At 38.0% G+C, this 20,932-nt stretch overlaps 1 protein-coding gene across 3 annotated transcripts in view; it reads right to left on the reverse strand.

Annotated features, from left to right (window-relative positions):
* LOC134359927 (astrotactin-2-like) overlaps window positions 1-20,932 on the reverse strand; it is a 1,812,737-nt gene that overhangs the window by 1,138,421 nt on the left and 653,384 nt on the right. For 2 of the 3 annotated variants that reach the window (XM_063073790.1, XM_063073789.1), the window contains exon 4: window positions 14,569-14,721. The exons of the other annotated variant lie outside the window; for it this stretch is intronic. In XM_063073790.1, the coding sequence (XP_062929860.1) occupies window positions 14,569-14,721 (153 nt within the window). The remainder of the gene's footprint in view (window positions 1-14,568; window positions 14,722-20,932) is intronic. 3 annotated transcript variants of the gene reach the window in all.

A 20,932-nucleotide genomic window follows, 5' to 3' on the forward strand; every position in this document is an offset into this window, starting at 1 on the left:
ATAAGTTTGTGCTGGAGGGGAAATTGCAGGTTCTGGTGTTCCCTTGCATTGGCTGTCCTTGTTCCTGAGGGGTCAGAAACTGCCCTGGTGAAATCCTGTTGTGTATTTTGTAGGCATACACAGCAAAGCAACAATACACAAATGACAGAGAAAGATAACATTCAAGGTGATAGATTGATGGAGAGCCAATCAAATGGGCTATTTTGATGTAGATAATGTCACATTTCTTGATTATTGTTAGAGCTGCATTCATCCATGAAGTGAAAAAGTGAGGTCAAAGACTGAAGCCTTGGTGTTGAGGTCAAGTGCAGCTCATCTCAAGAATATGACACCTTTGCCCATATTGATCTGCAGCTTTAATTAAATTTAAAGAAGATTCATTCTCAAGGGATTCAAACAACACTATTGAGCAGATCACTGGTGAGGAAGTGTCCTTTGATTGCTCTGTTGAAATCTGATTGCTGGTGATTGAATATAAACTGATAGGACAGTAATTAGCTAGATTGTATTCATCCTGCTTTTTTATTGACAGGGCACATCAGAAAAGTTTTTACATTGTTAAGTATGTAGATGCTAGTATTGTAGATGTGCTAAGCATCTTGGCTAAAGATGTAGCAAATTTGGAAGGCAAGTCTCTGGCTCAAATTCCAATCCATCTCTTTTCCTATACTGACCCCATTCATCTGTTTGATATCACATTTTAAAAATATATGTATTAGGATGGGAGAGAAAGTCACAGACTGGAGTTGCACAAAAACACAGTGTAGATGGGGTGAGATTAAATTACAATGGAGAATTTAATTGATTAAAAAACTGGGCAAATGTGGGGCAAATAGAATACAATGAGGACAAATGAAGTCCACAAGATCACATGTGCAAAGATAAATTTAAGTACTTCATGTAGAGTGAGCAGCAAGAATCAAAACATGTCACTTGGGGGCAAAGTGCGTACATCATTGTCAAGGACAAGTGCAAAGGATACTCAAAGTAATTAACAGAATGCTCAGGTTTACATTGGATAACAAAAGGATTGAAGTTACCTTTCATCTCCTCAAAACCATGTTTAGTTTACACCTGAGGTACCCAAAACAGTTCTAAGAGATACATCATTGTGTATATACTAGTCTTATGGGGTGTGCGATGAGAATTTCATTCCAAAAGTTAAAATATGGTGATTACATAATCAATGTCATAAACCTGGTACTTAGAAAGTTTAAGTGAGATCTGATGATAATGTTTAAGTTGTCATGGGGAGTAGAAATACAGAAGTCTGTTTCCAAGTTGGAGTATTCTTTTGAGAATGACCACTGATGTAAAATCAAATAACTTTTAAAATTATTGTTAATCTGTGTCATTGAGAGTGTGTGAGAATAAAAAGGCTTATGAAGTGTTCTCACCGATCAACCCATAAGCTTAGTCAATTGCAGAACAGACTCACTGGCTGAATGGCCAAGCCACACACATTGAAATGTTTTATTTGGCACTGTCTATCATTGTTGAGACTGCATGCTTCCCAGTTCACAAAGTTACAATGTCCACACAATCATGCTTTACAACAGATATTGTTGCCACTATCTTAATCATTAGAAAGTATCAATATTTTTGGACTTTGTTCCATTTCCTTATATGCTCACTGACAGCTTCATTCTCAGGATGACATCTTCTCTCACCCCCTAATTTACTATAGAAGCAGAATTAGGCCATTTGGTCCATCAAGTCTGCTCTGCCATTTCATCATGACAGATCCATTTTCCATCTCAGTCCCAGTCACCTGCCTTCTCCCCATATCCCTTCGTGTCCTGAGCAATCAAGAATCTATCAACTTCTGCCTCAGATATACCCAATACTTTGGCCTTGTGTATATGAATAAAGCTTATTATTTCAAACAAACTCTGTCTGAAACTATGGGCAAAGTAGTTCAGCACTAATTACCCATGATTCATGAATCTCAGGTCATTTGAAATTATAGCTGTGTTTCTATTAGGCAGTTACTTTTTCTAGCAAAATGAAAGTGACGGTAAATTGTATAAGAAATAAAGACAAGGAAACCAACTCACTAGATCAAACTAACTTGTGATGAAAGAGTGGGTCAATTTAGCCTGCATTCAGCGCAGTTGAGAAGAGAACAAAAGAAATTATGGAGGGTGAGGCTACGTCCACACTGGACTGGATAATTTTGAAAATGCCGGTTTTGCATAAAAACGACGGGCGTCCACACTAGGCATTTTTAAAAATACCTCTGTCCACATTAAAACGGATATTTGGGCAAATCTCCTCCTACTGGGCATGCACAGGACACGGTGCGCGTTGGTTCAGTTACAGACTAGAAAAACTTAAAAGGAAATCGCCAAACCAAAGACTTGGTGTGCGTTTAACCATATAACCATTTTCTACTGCCATAGTCTCTTCACCAATGAAAGGGACAACAGCTGCAACTAAATGCAATAAGGCTTGTTACTGGGCAAAAGTGAAATTTGCTGTTACTTCATTTGTTTGCCTTTGCTTTTGCCATGTTTTTGTGTATTATTTTGCTGTATTTAACATGTGCAATAAAACGAGTTACTGGGCAAAAGTGACAATTGCACCTATTGAATATTTGCAAAGGCATCCCAGCTACCGCTGTACCGCTGCATGCTTCGTGGATCGGTATTGGTTCGCTGCCTGGAGGGTGGGGACTACTGCACCATCCCAACCTCTGACGACTCAGCCGAACACACCATCATCAGTGTGCTCAGCACTGCCTTCCCAATTCCGGTAAGTGATACTACACTGTACATACATTATTTCTACTTTATATAGGCTGTGCATTTTTATGCATTATTTGGTATGATTTGGCAACTTCATAGCTTAAAGGTTACTGGAGAGAGTGTTTCTACCGAAAGTGCTTGCCTGAGATTTTTGCTACAGAGAACAGTGCAGCAATGATTGTGGAGAAGTATTTCTACTTTATATAGGCTGTGTATTTATCATATCATTCCCGCTTTTACTATATGTTACTGTTATTTTAGGTTTTATGTGTTACTTGACATGATTTGGTAGGTTATTTTTTTGGGTCTGTGAACGCTCACAAATTTTTCCCATATAAGTAAATGGTAATTGCTTCTTCGCTTTATGACATTCCGGCTTATGAATCATTTCATAGGAACGCTCTACCTTTGGATGGCGGGAGAAACCTGTACACAATATCTACTGCATCTCCCTTGTCTAGCCTCCCTGTAATTTCCTCAAAAAATTGCAATAGGTTTGTCAGGCAGGATTTTCCTTTAAGGAAACCATGCTGAGTTCTGCCTATCTTGTCATATGTTCCCAGGTCCTCCGTAACCTCATCCTTGTTAATCGACTCCAGCAACTTCCCAACCACTGATGTCAAACTAACAGGTCTATAATTTCCTTTTTGCTTCTTTGCCTCTTTCTTAAACAGCGGAGTGACATTTGCAATCTTCCAGTCGTCCGGAACCATGGCAGAATCTATTGACTTTAGAAAGATCATTGCTAATGCCTCCGCAATCTCCACAGCTATTTCCTTCAGAACATGAGGGTCCATTCCATCTGGTCCGGGAGATTTATCTACCTTAGACTATTCAGCTTCCTGAGTACTTTCTCTGTCGTAATTGTGACTACGTACACTTCTCTTCCCTGACACCCTTGAGTGTCCGGTATACAGCTGATGTCTTCCCCAGTGAAGACTGATGCAAAATACTTGTTCAGTTCCTCCACCATCTCCTTATCTCCTATTACAATGTCTCCAGCATCATTTTCTATCAGTCCTATATCTACTCTCACCTGTCTTTTACTCTTTATATACTTGAAAAAGCTTTTAGTATCCTCTTTGATAGCATTTGCTAGCTTCCTTTCATAGTTCATTTTTTCCCTCTTAATGACCTTCTTAGTTTCCTTTTGCAAGCTTTTAAAATCTTCCCAATCCTCTGTCTTCCCACTAATTTTTGCTTCCTTGTATGCCCTCTTCTTTGCTTTAACTTTGGCTTTGACTTCTCTTGTCAGCCATGGCTGCATCCTTTTTCCATTCGAAAATTTCTTCTTTTTTGGAATATATCTGTCTTGCACCTTCCTCACTTCTCGCATAAACTTCAGCCACCGCTGCTCTGTCGTCCTTCCTGCTAGTGTCCCTAGAAACATAGAAAACTTGCAGCACAATACAGGCCCTTCAGCCCACAAAGTTGTGCCGAACATATCCCTACCTTAGAAACTACTAGGCCTACCTATAGCCCTCTATTTTTAGATGGGTCTCAGCCTGAAACGTCAACTGTTTATTCCCCTCCAAAGACGCTGTCTGACTTGCTGAGTTCTTCAAGTATTTTGTGTGTCTTGTTCAAGATTTCCAGAATCTGCAGAATCTCGTGTTAAGGATCAGTCATGATTTTATTAAAAAGCAAAGCAGTCTTGATGGACTGAATGTCCTAATCCACTTATTATTTTCTATGTTTCCAAGTTAATGATTTTCCTATATAAAACACACCCTAACCATCACACTTCCTGATGTTTGCCTCAATATTAAATCCAGCCTATCAAAACGTTTATTTTGCTAAGGTGTAAGATTTTCACTGTAATATAAAATGAAACAATAGAATTGCAAACATTTTTGAAGAATCGGTTTATCATATGCCTGCAGCTAATCCAAAACTTCAGAAATGTTTGCTTCTGTTTCCTTAAAAATTAGACTTCCAAATGATTCATAGATGACTTAAACTACTGGAAAAATACATTTATAAAATCTCAAATTAGCATGAGTCTGAAGATAAACAGAAGAGGGCGGCAGAGTTTTCACTTTGATTATAATTGACCAGTCAACTGTAAATTGCATCAAGAATTCAAAGTTCAATGTTCAAAGTAAATTTATTAGCTGACATATATAACCATATGCCATCATATACAACCCTGAGATGTATTTTCTTGCGGGCAATCACAGTAAATACAAGAAACACAACAGAATCAGTGAAAGACTATACCCAACAGGACAGGCAACAACCAATGTGCAAGAAGGAATGGAGAAAAAGAAAATAATAATAATAATAATAAATAAATAAATAAATAAATAAATGAATAAATAAGCAAAAAAAAACATTGAGAACACGAGATGAAGATTCCTTGAAGTCCATAGGATGTGAGACCAATTCAGTAATGGAGCAAGTGACGCTGAGCTAAATTGAAGTAAGTTTTATTATTTTTGTTTTGCACAAACCAATTGGGAACCAGTTTAATAGATGATGACCTTCCCTGTGATTGTCAGCCCTAAAGGAACAATCAGATGTTACTGGTTTCTGGTTACTTCTTTCTTTATTACAATTTTGTTCAACTTGGATGGGGACGTTTGGCTCTGGGGCCTGCAGTCAACAAACGACACAGTGCTAAATTGAACTGAACTGAACTATACTGAATATTCCTAGTCTGTTTCAAGGTTGCTATGGTTTCTTGTTTTATTATCTGTCTCTCCCTTTTTTTGCCGTTTGCAAGATTTGTTTTTTTTTACATATTGGGTGTTTGATTTCTTTGAACAGGTTTCATGGCATTTTTCATTGTTCTGTGGTTGTCTATTGGAAGAAGAATCTCATGATTGTATACTGCATACTGACTTTGATAATACATTTATTTTGAATCTTTGTGCATTGTGCCATCACTTTGGGAGAAATACCTGGACTGACGCAGACCTGACGAGAGTTGGAGTAGCAGACAGCACTAAATCTGATGTTGAGCATTGTCATTGGAATCATAGGGAGCTCGGTCTTGGTGGGATTCCCCAGCCAATGACACCCCATCATTTTTAGCATAGTAATATAAGAAAGAGGAGCAGAAGCACCATTAATTTGGACCTTCAACTTGCTCTACTTGGGATCGTAGCTGATTTAAAATTGGTCGCAGCTCCACTTTACTGCTCTCTTCCCATTCTGCTTTACTTAGTAGTGGTTCTATCAATCACCATCTTAAATATCTTCGAGGACTCAACCTTTGCAGCTCACTGGATAGAGAATTCAAAAGAGTCACTTATTTCTGAGAAAAGAAATTCCTTCTCGCCTTCAACATCGATGGATGTATCTACTGTAAAACTATCTTTCCTGGTTCTAAACTCCAACCTAACCCAACTGAAGCAAAAAAAAAAATCTTCTGAGCAGATATTCTGTCAGTCCCACTTAGAATCCAAAATCACCTCTCATTTTTCTGTACTGCAATGATTATAGACCAAACCTTTCTTAAAAATGGCTGACAAGGGAAATTAGGGATAGTATCAATTCCAAAGAAGAAACATACAAATTAGCCAGAAAAAGCGGCGCACCTGAGGACTGGGAGAAATTCAGATCCAGCAGAGGAGGACAAAGGGCTTAATTAGGAAACGGAAAAAAGATTATGAGAGAAAGCTGGCAGGGAACATAGAAAATGACCGTCAAAGCTTTTATAGATGTGTGAAAAGAAAAAGATTGGTTAAGACAAATGTAGGTCCCCTACAGACAGAAACAGGTGAATTGATTATGGGGAGCAAGGACATGGCAGACCAATTGAATAACTACTTTGGTTCTGTCTTCACTAAGGAGGACATAAATAATCTTCCGGAAATAGTAGGGGACTGAGGGTCTAGTGAGATGGAGGAACTGAGGGAAATACATGTTAGTAGGGAAGTGGTGTTAGGTAAATTGAACGGATTAAAAGCAGATAAATCCCCAGGGCCAGATGGTCTGTATCCCAGAGTGCTTAAGGAAGTAGCCCAAGAAATAGTGGATGCATTAGTGATAACTTTTCAAAACTCTTTAGATTCTGGATTAGTTCCTGAGGATTGGAGGGTGGCTAATGTAACCCCACTTTTTAAAAAAGGAGGGAGAGAGAAACCAGAGAATTATAGACCGGTTAGCCTGACATCAGTGGTGGGGAAAATGCTAGAGTCAGTAATCAAAGATGTGATAACAGCACATTTGGAAAGCAGTGAAATCATCGGACAAAGTCAGCATGGATTTGTGTAAGGAAAATCATGTCTGACAAATCTCATAGAATTTTTTGAGGATGTAACTAGTACAGTGGATATGGGAGAACCAGTGGATGTGGTATATTTGGATTTTCAAAAGGCTTTTGACAAGGTCCCACACAGGAGATTAGTGTGCAAGCTTAAAGCACACGGTATTGGGGGTATGGTATTGATGTGGATAGAGAATTGCTTGGCAGACAGGAAGCAAAGAGTGGGAATAAACAGGACCTTTTCAGAATGGCAGGCAGTGACTAATGGGGTACCCCAAGACTCAGTGCTAGGACCCCAGTTGTTTACAATATATATTAATGACTTAGACGAGGAAATTAAAGGCAGCTTCTCCAAGTTTGCGGATGACACGAAGCTGGGTGGCAGTGTTAGCTGTGAGGAGGATGCTAAGAGGAAGCAGGGTGACTTGGATAGGTTGGGTGAGTAGGCGAGTTCATGGCAGATGCAATTTAATGTGGATAAATGTGAGGTTATCCACTTTGGTGGCAAGAACAGGAAAACAGATTATTATCTGAATGGTGGCCGATTAGGAAAAGGGGAGTTGCAACGAGACCTGGGTGTCATTGTACACCAGTCATTGAAAGTGGGCATGCAGGTACAGCAGGCGGTGAAAAAGGCGAATGGTATGCTGGCATTCATAGCAAGAGGATTCGAGTACAGGAGCAGGGAGGTACGACTGCAGTTGTACAAGGCCTTGGTGAGACCACACCTGGAGTATTGTGTGCAGTTTTGGTCCCCTAATCTGAGGAAAGACATTCTTGCCATAGAAGAAGTACAAAGAAGGTTCACCAGATTGATTCCTGGGATGGCAGGACTTTCATATGATGAAAGACTGGATCGACTTGGCTTATACTCGATGGAATTTAGAAGATTGAGGGGGGATCTTATTGAAACGTATAAAATTCTAAAGGGATTGGACAGGCTAGATGCAGGAAGATTGTTCCCGATGTTGGGGAAGTCCAGAATGAGGGGTCACAGTTTGAGGATAAAGGGGAAGCCTTTTAGGACAGAAATAAGGAAAAACTTCTTCACACAGAGAGTGGTGAATCTGTGGAATTCTCTGCCACAGGAAACAGTTGAGGCCGGTTCATTGGCTATATTTAAAAGGGAGTAAGATATGGCCCTTGTGGATAAAGAGATTAGCGGGTATGGAGAGAAGGCAGGTACAGGGTTCTGAGTTGGATGATCAACCTTGATCATACTGAATGGCGGTACAGGCTCGAAGGGCTGAATGGCCTACTCCTGCACCTATTTTCTATGTTTTCTGGATCAATTCCTTCATCCCAGCAATTAGCAAGGTGGATCTTCCCTGCATTGTATCCAACACCGCCATATCCCTTATGAAATGTGAACGCCAAATCTGTTTACAGTATTAGAAATATGGTCTCACCAATATCCCATTATATTGCATGAAAACCAGCCTAATTTTATACTTTGTACTTTTTGCAATAAATCTTCCCTCTTTCCTACGTCACAGTTCATCTGCCATTTCTTTACCTATTCACCTAAGATATATACTTGAAGAATCATTATTCCTTCTCATAAATTACTGGCCCATCTGTCTTTATATCAACATATTTACTTGCTCCTTTCATCCAAGGATATTTTGGAAATAGTTGAGGAACTAACTACCTTAAAATTAATCAGTAATTCAAAAATAAATCATTCATTCTGACACGTTATTTTAATTTAGCCAATTCATTATTCATATTCTCTCAGATCTATGCACTCTTATCTTCTCCAGTAATCTTTAATGTGACCCTCTTTTGAATGCCTTCCAGAAATCTAAATATATTACATCTTCTGGTTTGCCTTTGTCTACCTTATGTGTCAAATTGACTAAGACTCCAACAAACCTGTCAAACACAATTTCTCTTTTATTAAAACATTTTCAATTTGCTTGATTGTCTAACAGTTATCTAAATGACTGGTGGCTATTCTTGTTTATTAGGAAGGAGAATGAGGTAACTTTATTTTTAATTTCAAAAATGAAATTGAATAATTTAAATACTTTATTTTTAAACATGGTTTAAAATGTCTCTGAAAGTCAATTTTTAAGTATGTTAAAATTCAATCACATACTTTGAGAGAACATAAAGAACAAAATATTGCCTTTTTTAAGGCTGTCAGGGTGCCCTGGGGCTGTGTTTACAGATGTTTTAGCAAAAGATTTTTAAGATTTAGCTTTAGTCAACAAATCTCCTGAGATTTTCAAATAAATTTTAATGTTTCTTATTTCTTTATATGTTTTCGTGTGAATGAAAGACATTTTTAACTGCTGATTACTTAAATGTGAGTGTAAAGCAATGAAAATACACTACTATCTGGTCCAACAAAAATGGAAAGAATGCACAACCTCTCACACCTGCTCCACCTGGGGCAACGTCTTGCTGCTTTCATTTGGAAGTATATCACCTGTATTACCATTGTTAGACTTGTGTGTTTTAAGTTACATTCAGGTGACATTCAGAAAGTTGTGATATATTAAACCTATTTGGGGTTATCTTTAATAACAGTATAATTATAATTTCTCTAACTTACCTTTATACTTGGGAAGATTTAATGACACTCTTCCTGATTTGCATTTTTTATCTCCCATTCAATGCATAAAAATAAGTCAAATTATACAGCATTGAAAACCAAAGGCAGTGCCCTAGGTAGAGCAGGTGTGAGAGGCTGTGCACTTTTCCATTATTTTTTCATACTTTCCACTTGATCCCTTGAGTTTTTCAGTGCCAAGCGAATGTTCCTTTCCATTTTCATCCAACATGGTCACGTTCTACCAAGCAGTTTTTTAAAAATTTTTCATTTTTCAGGATCCAGGCATTGTTGGGAAGGCTGTCATACATTAGCCATCCCTTAAAGGCTGTGAGAAAGTGGTAATCAGCTACCCATTGATTCATTGAAGTTTATCTGGTTAAGGTACTCCTTCAATGCTGCTGGGTGGGAATGTCAGCGTTAGATCCGGCAACAATGAAGGAACATATAATCTAACAGCATAGGTCCATAAGTCTGCCGGCTATTCAATATGATCTGTGGCAAGATGGCACCAGCAACCAACTCAACTAACAGAGATATCTTGCAGACAGTTCATCAAACTACATTTTCTTTTAAATATGCTTCTACTACTAACTTGTGTGCAACTAGAGTGATCTGGCGCTTTCGGTGTCTCTGATGGAATTTGGCGTGGTTGAGAGTGAGGTCGGGAACGGAGTGTGGGGTCTAAAGGCAGGACGCAAACCCATGATTGGCTCAAATTCTCAAACAACTTGCCAGTTAAAGCATCAAGCAGGATTGAAATCAGCGAGCAGTCAGTCAGCAACATCTGCCCGCTTTGGACCCGTTTCCCTCTTCCTCTTGCTTGCTGCTGCTGTAGGAAAGTACCAGAGCCTTGGGTCTTGGGGAAGGTACGATCAGCATGGCTTTTGGATTGGACTCATCTTGAGAGGAATCTGCAGTTTGTGTCATATGTGTTCCTGATTTCTGGTTACTCCTTTTTTTAGTTGCTATTTTGCGTGATTTTGATCAGAGCAGACAGGCTTGGCAGCCTGCAGTCAATAAATGGCACAGTACTAAATTGAACTGTACTGAATTAAACTTAACAATTCCTCTACCGCTTCAAGGACTCTGTGGTTTGATGTTTAATATATTGTGCGTTATTTGCTTGTTTTTTTTGATATTTGCATGATTTTTTATTTTCATGTTGTGTATTTGATATTTTCTCTGAATGGGTTCCATGGTGTTTCTTTATTTCGTGGCTGTCAGCAGGAAGATGTATCTCAGAGTTGTATACCTCATACATATTTTGATGATAAATGAATTTTTAACTTTGAACTTTGATCATGAATGATCTGATCCAGGTCTTATCTTTCCTTTCATGCTTGTTCCCCATAGCTCTCTAATATTTCAAAAGTATATATCTTTTCCTTTTAAAATGCTACCAGTGATCTAGCCCCCTCAACCCATGAGAGTAGAGAATGTATTTACAAGCCAAGATGGTATGTGACTTGGTGAGAACCCTACAAGTTATAGTGTCATGTTCCTGAAGCCTTTTTCCTTCTTGGGAAAAGAAGTCTCAATTTCAGAGAGGTGCATTAAGAGGACACTAGCTGAATAACTGGAGTTGGTGAGGATATTACAACTTATCATCGAAGCTTTGGAGAAATCCTGAAAATATAGCACTCTAAGATACTTCATGGAATTGTAAATCAAAGGTAGCCACATTGGCTACCTTTGAAAATTGGAAGTGTCATCTATGATTATGATTCTTTCTCCTTACCATGAATACATGCCTTTCCAATTTACATTGCCCCCCACCCGTCCTTTTACCTCTTCTCACCTGCCTATTAATTTCCAGTTATGCTTGATGAAGATTTGTCTAAGATTGACATATTTACTACTGTATGGTTCCTAATGGTTTCAATTTCTTATTCAGATTTATTTTACAACGCCTTCATCAGAATTAGCTGACATTGAACCAACAGTAAAATACACAACCACTAATTTCATCTGAACTGCATAGTGATTAATGACAGAAACTGTCATCAAAACTGTGTGAAACATCGAACATTTTCTCACATTTCACTTCCAGAATTAAAGGGACATATTTTCTATTTTTGGTGACAGGGAACAGGGGCGTCTTCAACTTATTTCTGGAATTCAAAACTTCACACTGAAAATACGAAAGTGCAAAATGCATTATTTATCTCAGCAAACAGAGTTGAAAGAGGAATGTATGACATTTCCTCTAAGCCATTTGAAACACTGAACTACTTTGTAGTAATCAGGCCAACCATAAATATGAAATGAAACTGACTGTCTGGATTTTACTGTGTTTACATGGGACCATACAGTCATACAGAACAATAACAGATCTTTCAACCCACTATGTCGACGCCAGTCATCAGATATCTTAATACCAGGGACAACTGTATACCTGACTTCCCAGTGGCCAAATATTTTAATTCCCATTCCCATTCCTATTCCGATGTGTTGGTCCATGGCCTCCTCTCATACCAAGATAAGGCCATGCTCAGGGTGGGGGAACAACACCTTATATTCTGTCTGGGTAACCTCCGGCCTGATGGTATGGATATCAATTTCTCTTTCTGGTGAACAAATTTCTCCCCCCCCCCACTCTGTCCTTTTACTTCTTCTCAGCTGCCTGTTACTTCCCCCGAGTCTTCTCCTCCTTCCCTTTCTCCTATAATGTGCTCACCTTTCCTATCAGATTCCTTTTTCTCCAGCCGTTGACCTTTTCCACCCACTTGGCTTCATCTAGCCCCTTCCAGCTCACTTCCTTCCCCTTCCCCCAACCTTTTTTTATTCTGGCGTCTTCCCCTTTCCTTCTCAGTCCTGAATAAGGGTCTTGGCCCAAAACGTTAACTGGCTATTTGTTTCCATAGTTGCTGCCTGACCTGCTGAGTTCCTCCAGTGTTTTGTGTGGGTTGCTTTGAACTGTACACATGCATGGTTTCCAAGCACAAAACAAAAAAAACGTTCACCTTCCATCTAAAAGCTACCCAGGTTGATCGAGAAATTCTATTACTATCTATCTTCAGTTGTCATATTTCATGTTTTTCATTATCCTGTGTCCATAAGAAAGATAATAGCAAGACAGCTTTTGACTGTAGCAAATAATTTGTTTGGGTTCATTTAATTTATCTTTATTTGTTACTAATTATAAAGTCCACTAAACCATTTCTTTTCCGATGTAAGTATTTACATTTGCCGCTGAAATGAGCAGTCACTGGCCGTGGCTGAAAAAAAGGGATGCTGTCTGGGCTGCCAAGTGACTATCTGGAGACTCACCATGTGACACACACCCAGGTCTGATCAGCCTGTGGTGGGCCTGCCTCGGCTGAGGGTGCCTTGTGATAAAAGGCCGAAACACCCAGTGATGTCGAGGTACACAACTGAAGATGTATCATAATGGTAGTAACATCATCTAGTGGTCATCTTTAAGAACTATTTCCACTCAAGTTAAGTGCAGTGCAGAAACTTTCGGGATTGTAACATCCAGTCCTATTAATCAAACGGTATTATGTTCATCTTCTCCTGCTTAATTACACAGCAGTTACTTGCTTTCTTATCATTTAAATATTATAAGCATAACACTTTCAATTCCACTGCTTGACAAAAATAAATGTTTTGCACAGGTTTGGATATAATTCACCTCCAGCTGCTTTTTATTACTACTTGCCTTGAATTAAGCAAAAGCCTGAATATGTTGGCAGATTTAAGGTCTTGATCTTGTACCTTCAGTCATAATAAAAATACTGAGCTGGCACACAGTCCTAAAATTCAGAATCCATGTGACTTAATCCTTGTTTTGTCCCACATGGAACCAATCCAAAACTTTGTCTTATTATTGAATTCACACAAAACCAATGTCAAATCTGGCAGCATCATTCTTATGAAGGTCAACCTGCAACATTCTCAGAAAATCAAAGTAAATTTAGGTATTGGAAATTTGACATAGAAACAGAAAAGGCTGGAAACATTCAGTGGTCAAGTAGCATCTATGGAGAGAGAGACAGGTCCAGCATTTTCTGTTTTTTATTCCTCTTAATAAACCACTTATTTAAGCTTTGTTATACCAGAACATTTGGAGTTCTCTTAGTCTATCCTTTCCCTCATCCAGAGCAGATTGACCAAGTATAAATGATTTACAATCTTTATACATACCATGTCAATTTGCCATCCAGCTCTGAGCATCAGTATTATCTTTGAAAACAGTCAACTTTTGAATCAGAATCAGGTTTCATATCACTGACATATGTTGTGAAATTTGTTAACTTTGCAGCAGCAGTACAATGCAATAAATAATAATATAGAAAAGAAACTGAATTACAAGAAAATATATATCTTCAGTAAATATTAATAATATAATATATATTAAATAGTTAACTTAAATAAGTAGTGCAAGAACAAAAATAAAAAAATATTGAGATAGTGTTCGTTGTTTCTATGTCCATTTAGAAATCGGATGGCAGAGGGGAAGAGACTGTTCCTCAATCATTATGTATATATCTTAAGGCTTCCAAACCTCTTGCCTGAAGGTAACAATGAGACGAGGGCATGTCCTGGGTGATTGGGATCCTTAATGATAGGTGCCACCTTTTTGAGACATTGCTCCTTGAAGATGACTTGGATGCTATGGAGGCTAGTGCCCATGATGGAGCTGACTAAGTTTGCAACTCTCTACAGCCTAACTCTCTGCAACTACTATTTTGCAAAGTTTAAGAAAGATATGTTGATTCTGACTGACCAATGCTGCTTAACAGCAAAAAAGGATGAGTAGATCCACCAAACAACATCTGTAAAGACTTCTATTTTGAATGCTATCACTTCCTGATATTTCAATTTATAGCCTAGTCTGAATGTATATTTTATAGATGCATTGGTGAAAGCAATAGTAGGAGCATGAGAAAGACTTTAATCAGGAGAACCTCTAGAATTGGTGTAAGTTCACAATTAGTGCATGCATTTGACCACCACCAGTATCACCACCTCCATCACCAACTTACCATCACCTCTTAGCTTAAATGGGTATTTTAGAAATATTCTTAACTAGTTGTGTATCCTACCTCTAATTTTATTCCTCCTTCCCTTCCTTCGTCCTGTGGATGTGCTGCGTGGTGCCTGCTGCAGGTGGGAGATCTCAATTGGCGTGTTTGTTCGAAAGCTCTCCTTGAACTTCTGCATCAATGACTGCACTGTCTCTTGAGTCACGTCAGCGGCTACAACGTGTCAATTTTATTATTAAAATGTGAATATGTTATAACTGCAACTTAGTACTTATAGTCAAACTGAGCAATGCCATGATTATACTTAATAAAATATTTTGATCAACAAAATCCTTTTTGTGTAAAGAAAATAAATAATTATGCTAAAACAAAATTCAGTTTCTGAACTTTCAGTTCTTCAGATGCTACATCAGTACAGTTTAGTACCTTAGAACAAATACAGAGGAGCTGGGAATCAACTGAACCAAATGACAGCAGTAGTACCATTGATAGCAGTAGCTGGGTGTTTAATATTCATGAACTGACATCTTTTCACTTCACTAATTTTTTTCAGCCAGGTAAACTTCTTCCATTCTAGATAGAAGGGTAGGCGCCAAACAACCATCCCATTCTGCACACAAGCAGAGAAGTACAAGACACACTACAAGCAGTTTGACCCTCCCCTCTTCTCCTCCAAATCCTCAGCCTGCAAACTTATGAAGTTATGGATGCTACGTAAAAGTTAGGTGTATCATTGAAAAGTTCTTCACAACTAGGAAATGAACACTCATTTTTTTTTCTTTTAAGCTTTTCTTCATTTTTAGTCACCCAATATACTCTATCTTTTTAATCATTCTATAAACTCTAATAAACCACTGCACATGCTTCATCTTGGTTAGTCTGGATTACTTATGGCAAACATTTGGGACCAGATTGCCTGCTCATCTACCTATCTTCTTTGGACTAAAATAGAGCAGACATGGGTACAAAATAATTGGGGATAGAGTTAGACGTTAGAAAAGATTCATCTAATGTCGAAAAACATCATATGGGAACTGTATAAAATAATTATTATTTTGTTAAACGTGAAATCTGAGAATAAGCATGGAACTAGAACTAGCATCCCATTTGACATCAATATATTATAGAGAAAGAAAATTGTAGCACAGGAACAGGCTCTTTGTCCCACAATATTGAGCTGAACCAATTAAATTAGCAATCAAATGGCCAATTCATCTGCTCTGCCTACACAATGTCCATTTTCCTCATATTAATGTGCCTATCTAAATGTCCCTTGACAGGCCCTAGTCTATCTGACTCTACCACAACCATAGGCAGCGCATTCAAGGCACCCACTGCTCTGTATAAAAATAAACTTGTCCCTCACAATTCCTTGTGTCAACTGTAATACAACGACCAAAGAATCTAGGTATGAACAGCCTTGTATTTGCTATTTGGAAACACGTATCATCAGGTTACCTGTCAGCATAATTGAGTTTTGTGAAATTAAAAGTTTTGGACTTTGCACAATGGTGTTTTTAAGTAGATTTGTTTGAAACAAAGTTTGCTGTCACCTTGCATTTTGTTCCACCACCAACAGCAGCTTGGGTTGAAAAAAATAGCATGAACTAATGAAAAAAAGAACTTTCTCTTCAAGTTACAAGTCAATGAAGTACATCAAGTATTTGAAAAGCGTGAACATACTTTTTAATGTCTTCAAGTGAATTACAAAGAGGGAATTACAAGAAAAATAAGGACCTGGGTACAGCTAAGGCTCTTCAGAGAAACACATTTTGCAAAAACAAGGCTAAGAAACCACAATCGTCTGGAATTAATTGGATAAGAGGGCATTGCTAGTATTGCAAACTAATCAAATAAAATTTGTGCTTCTCATTAAAAAATTCAATGTGTTGTATGGTCGGCAGTTCATTTCACAGAGCACAGGATGATATTGGATCAGTTAATAACTTACTAAATACACTATGTGACTAACTCTTGGCAATACCATTACATAATAAATATTAGAAATATAAGGCCCGTCAAACCTGCTCCGCTATTCAATAAGATCATAGCTGACCTGGCCATTGTCTCATCTCCACCTAATTGCCTTTTCCCCATAACCCTTAATTTCCCTACTATGCAAAAATCTATCCAACCTTGTCTTAAATATATTTACTGAGGAAGCAAACACTGTTTCATTAGGCAGATAATTCCACAGATTCACCATGCTCTGGGGAAAGCAGCTCCTCCCCATCTCTGTCCTACTCCCCCAAATCTTGAGGATATGTCCCTTAGTTCTAGTCTCACCTATCAAAGGAAACAACTTTCCTGCCTCTATTTTATCTATCCCTTTCATAATTTTATGTATTTCTAAAAGATCTCCTCTCATTCTTCTGAATTCCAACGAGTACAGTCCCAGGCGACTCAATCTCTCCTCATAGTCTAACCCCTCATCTCTGCAATCAACCTGGTGGACCTCCTCTGCATTGGCTCCAAACCCAGTATCCTTCCTCAAGTAAGGAGACCAGAAGTACACGCAGTACTCCAGGTGCAGCCTCACCAAGACCCTGTACAATTGCAGCTTAATCTCCCTTCTCTTAAATTCACTCCCTGTAGCAATGAAGGACAATATGCCTTCTTGATAGCCTGCTGCACCTGCAAACCAACCTTTTGTGATTAATGTCCCTATGTTTTCCACATTTATTTCCAGTTTCTAAATCATCAATTTTTAAAATGGTCCTGAATACTTTCACCTATGGAAAGGAACGAAACAGTTGACATTTATTCCTCTTCATAGATGTCTGACCTGCTGAGATCTTTAAGTGTGTTACACTGGATTTCCAACATCTGCAGGATCTCTTCAGTTTCTGAATTTTTTCACCTTTTGCAAGTGTTTCTTTTTAAATCACGGGGACAACTGGCACATGATGGGAAAAGAAGCCAATTCTATTGTGAGCACCAGTCCTTTAGAAGAAAGAAACACAGACTGTTGATTCAAATTATGTGAGGTGTTGAGGGTCACTTAAACCTCGGTGCTTGCGTCCAGACACCAAAAAGGCAGCAATGATGTATATGTGCCTTATCTACATGACCATGTAGATGGATGTTCTTTGAATGATGTTGGTCTTGGTGTGGTGCACTCAGCAAATATTCTGGAAGATAGAAGAATTATATGAAAGAACGGACTTTGGAGACATAATCAGTGATTAACATCGTGAAGATAGGGATCCTCACCCTGGAGAAGAACAGCTTCTCATGGGGTGAACCATGTCAGTTCTCCAAGGTGGGGTAATATCTGGGCCTGATCAGTGAGAAAGATGTCAAGTCAAGTCAAATGTATTGTCATTTAATTATATATATGTATGAAATATATCATATATAACCCTATAATGCATATAGAAACAAGACAAAGTTCCTCCGAACCAGTAGTACACAAAACACACATTACACACTATAACTTAAGAAGGTAATGTGAAAGAAAATTAAACTTTGAATTAAATTTTGTTATCAAGCTTGATTAGCTAAGTATTGTCCAAGATTTGGGTCATGAGGGTGACAGGATAAGGTGCAGACTTTGCCTTACTTGCGCTAGCTAATGACAGGTCATGCCAATAATGCCTGCCTGACTGGCTAAGAGGGGAACTGAATGTGGACAAGCAGTTCTAATTTTGTGTACTGCATGGAAGCATTCATAGACTGGCTAATACCTAACAAGTGTGTAACCAGGTGACCGTTTAATATCTTGTTTTTATTGTTAAAGTGCGCTTATGTATTCACTTTGGTAATGCTAAAATAGCTGCCTGTGTCTTTAAGAGCAAACAGTGATGTAATTTTGCATAGGTGGAGTAGAACACAGAGTTGCCATGTTCTAGAAAGGATGACGTTCGAATGCTTTTCTAGGTTTGGTGAGGAAAAGAGAATAATATTTGATAGTATCCATGTAAATCTGTTTATACTTGTTTGTAAATCTAGAATATTGGTCATTTGACATGCTTTACATATGGGTGGTTTAGATTTTCATGAGTAAATTGATCAGCGCTGGATTACCTGGTTGCGAAGTTCCTTAATTGGCCCACTAGCATGAGCGAGGAGAACTCATTTCAAGGTCTGGCCTGTGTGTGTTTGGAAGTTAAGCATGTGTGTACCAAATAATTGCCACTACCATATTGGTTTTGTATATTTTGTTTTAGTTATTTTCATACTGCATACGTAAAAAAGGTGTGATCCAAAGTTAAACTGAGATTGTAATAGCGGGAACTGTTTTATAAATTTATTTTGTTATTTTTATTTTGATACCCTCTTTTTGCAATAAAACATTTAAAACAGATAGAGGAATTTAAGTCCCAAAAAAGTATTTGATGTCCAGCTTGTGTTTTTTTTCCCCCAGGCTACAAAAAGCACTTTTTGAAATCGTTAAGTATGTTTGGCTGTTGACTACTGCCCAAAATTTACTGTATAAATTTAAGATGTAACCTGAAATTGGAGGAGTCATAAGACAATGGCTCTTCCGTAGTCATGTATTAAAGTTTAACCTTATACCAAGGTCTATGTCTTTATTTCTGTTTGATAATAGGGTAAGTTCTCCAATAGTAAATGGTTCTTTGACAGTAAGAATAAAATCTACAGATAAATCATGCATAAATATAGCAAAACTATATGAAGTTGAGGACATGCTAATGCTCAGTAGCAAGCAGTAATAAAGAAATTTGAGTTGAATGGTCCTTTGTCCAACACATTGTGTGACCAGAGCCAAGGGATTGACCTTAAATACCTTAAATGAGTTCTTACGGCATTATAGCAGAAAGATTAAATATTATTTCCTCTCATGTAACTTATAAATGCACATAATGTCTCTTTATTTTGTGACCAATGTCTAAGGAACTTAAACGTAAGCAATAAAGGCTAATAGAAATAATATTTTTATGAAGTACATACTGTATACAAAATTCATTTTGACAAGCTTTAAAAAAACTCCCTCTTTTTTCATTGTGGCACTTGCTTCTTCAACCATGAAAGTGAGAGAGTCAGAGTAACAACTAATCTCGCAGAATGCATTTTTTTTTGTTGTAAGTGCGTAATTGATCTGTCATCACTTTTCTGAGAGAAAACGGAAGGCCTAATTGAGAGTTCCGGAGCAAAATATAATCATATTACAGCATGTCTGAAAATTGATGTTGGTATGTTAATCAGGCTAATGCAGTGGGTGGTGGTTGTGAATAAAACATAGTTGGCTATCTTGACAGGTTGGCAAGTATGTCTTTCTTTCTCATTAGTGAGGTTTGTTCTGCTGCAAAAGGAATTGATCACCCCAGCTCTAAATGAACTTTAAAACCAGATATTGCCATCAGAACAACCCAGCTCCATTTATCAACAGAATGTAGAAAACCAAAAGAAAATAATTTATTTTTTCAAGTTAAATGCAAGCAGGGCAATTTGTTTTCTCAGACAGGCTATCTGCAATGAGAAGTATACAAGACCACTATTGTTTTGAATGTAAAGCTCATTTTAAAGGATAGTTTCCATGTTATTGCAGCCAGACCTATTTTTGGACCCGTTCCCCCTTTGGTGGATGTTTAGTATATCAGGGAATTGCCTGAACATGAAAAAAAAACAGAATCTAGTAGAAACACTCAGCAGATCAGACAGCATTTGTGGAAAGAGGAACAACTGTAGATTCTGCTTTAGGAGTTTGTGTATCAGGCACTCAAAATGGTGTGGACCTGAAATGTTAACTATTTTTCTTTCCACAGTTGCTGCCTGATCTACTGTGTGTCTCTGGACCTCTCATTGTTTCAGATTTCCAGCCTTTTTAGTTACTTTTTGATCTTCATTTACTAGCCCTGTATTTTTTTTTATATTAAAGCCATGTTGTTTCAACAACTTATTAAATTTCTTAACCAACTAACCATCATAGCTGACCTGAAGATGCTAAACTTTGGTTACAGATGCAACTAAGCATGCATTACTTTATACTTTATTGTCGCCAAACAATTGGTACTAGAACGTACAATCATCACAGCGCTTCCCACTCCCTGGATTACAATTATTAAAATTAAATGTGACATACAAACCCTTTTAATCCAACTTCAAACATAGATGTCATATTTTAAGTAGTCACACTTCACCACTCAACTAAAAATAAGTGAAATCCATTCATGGTGGATATTAAATAGAAATCCATTGATGGTGATTATCATTCACTTTGATTTTCCTGACATTTAGTAACTACTGAGGAATTATAGAATTGTCACAACACTTCTTCAGTAACATTCATGAAGAATGTTATAAAAACAGGACCAGGAGTAGCTTCTGGCACCTCAGGCCTGAACCACTCAATACGATCATGGCGGAACTGCCACAAGCCGCCTCTTCCACATGCCCTTGGATAGCACTCTCCTTCCTGAATGATTTCATACATTAGTATGACCCTATATGGCATTCTATA

The sequence above is a fragment of the Mobula hypostoma genome, chromosome 21 (assembly GCF_963921235.1).
Source record: "Mobula hypostoma chromosome 21, sMobHyp1.1, whole genome shotgun sequence".
Classification (NCBI taxonomy): Eukaryota; Metazoa; Chordata; class Chondrichthyes; order Myliobatiformes; family Myliobatidae; genus Mobula; species Mobula hypostoma.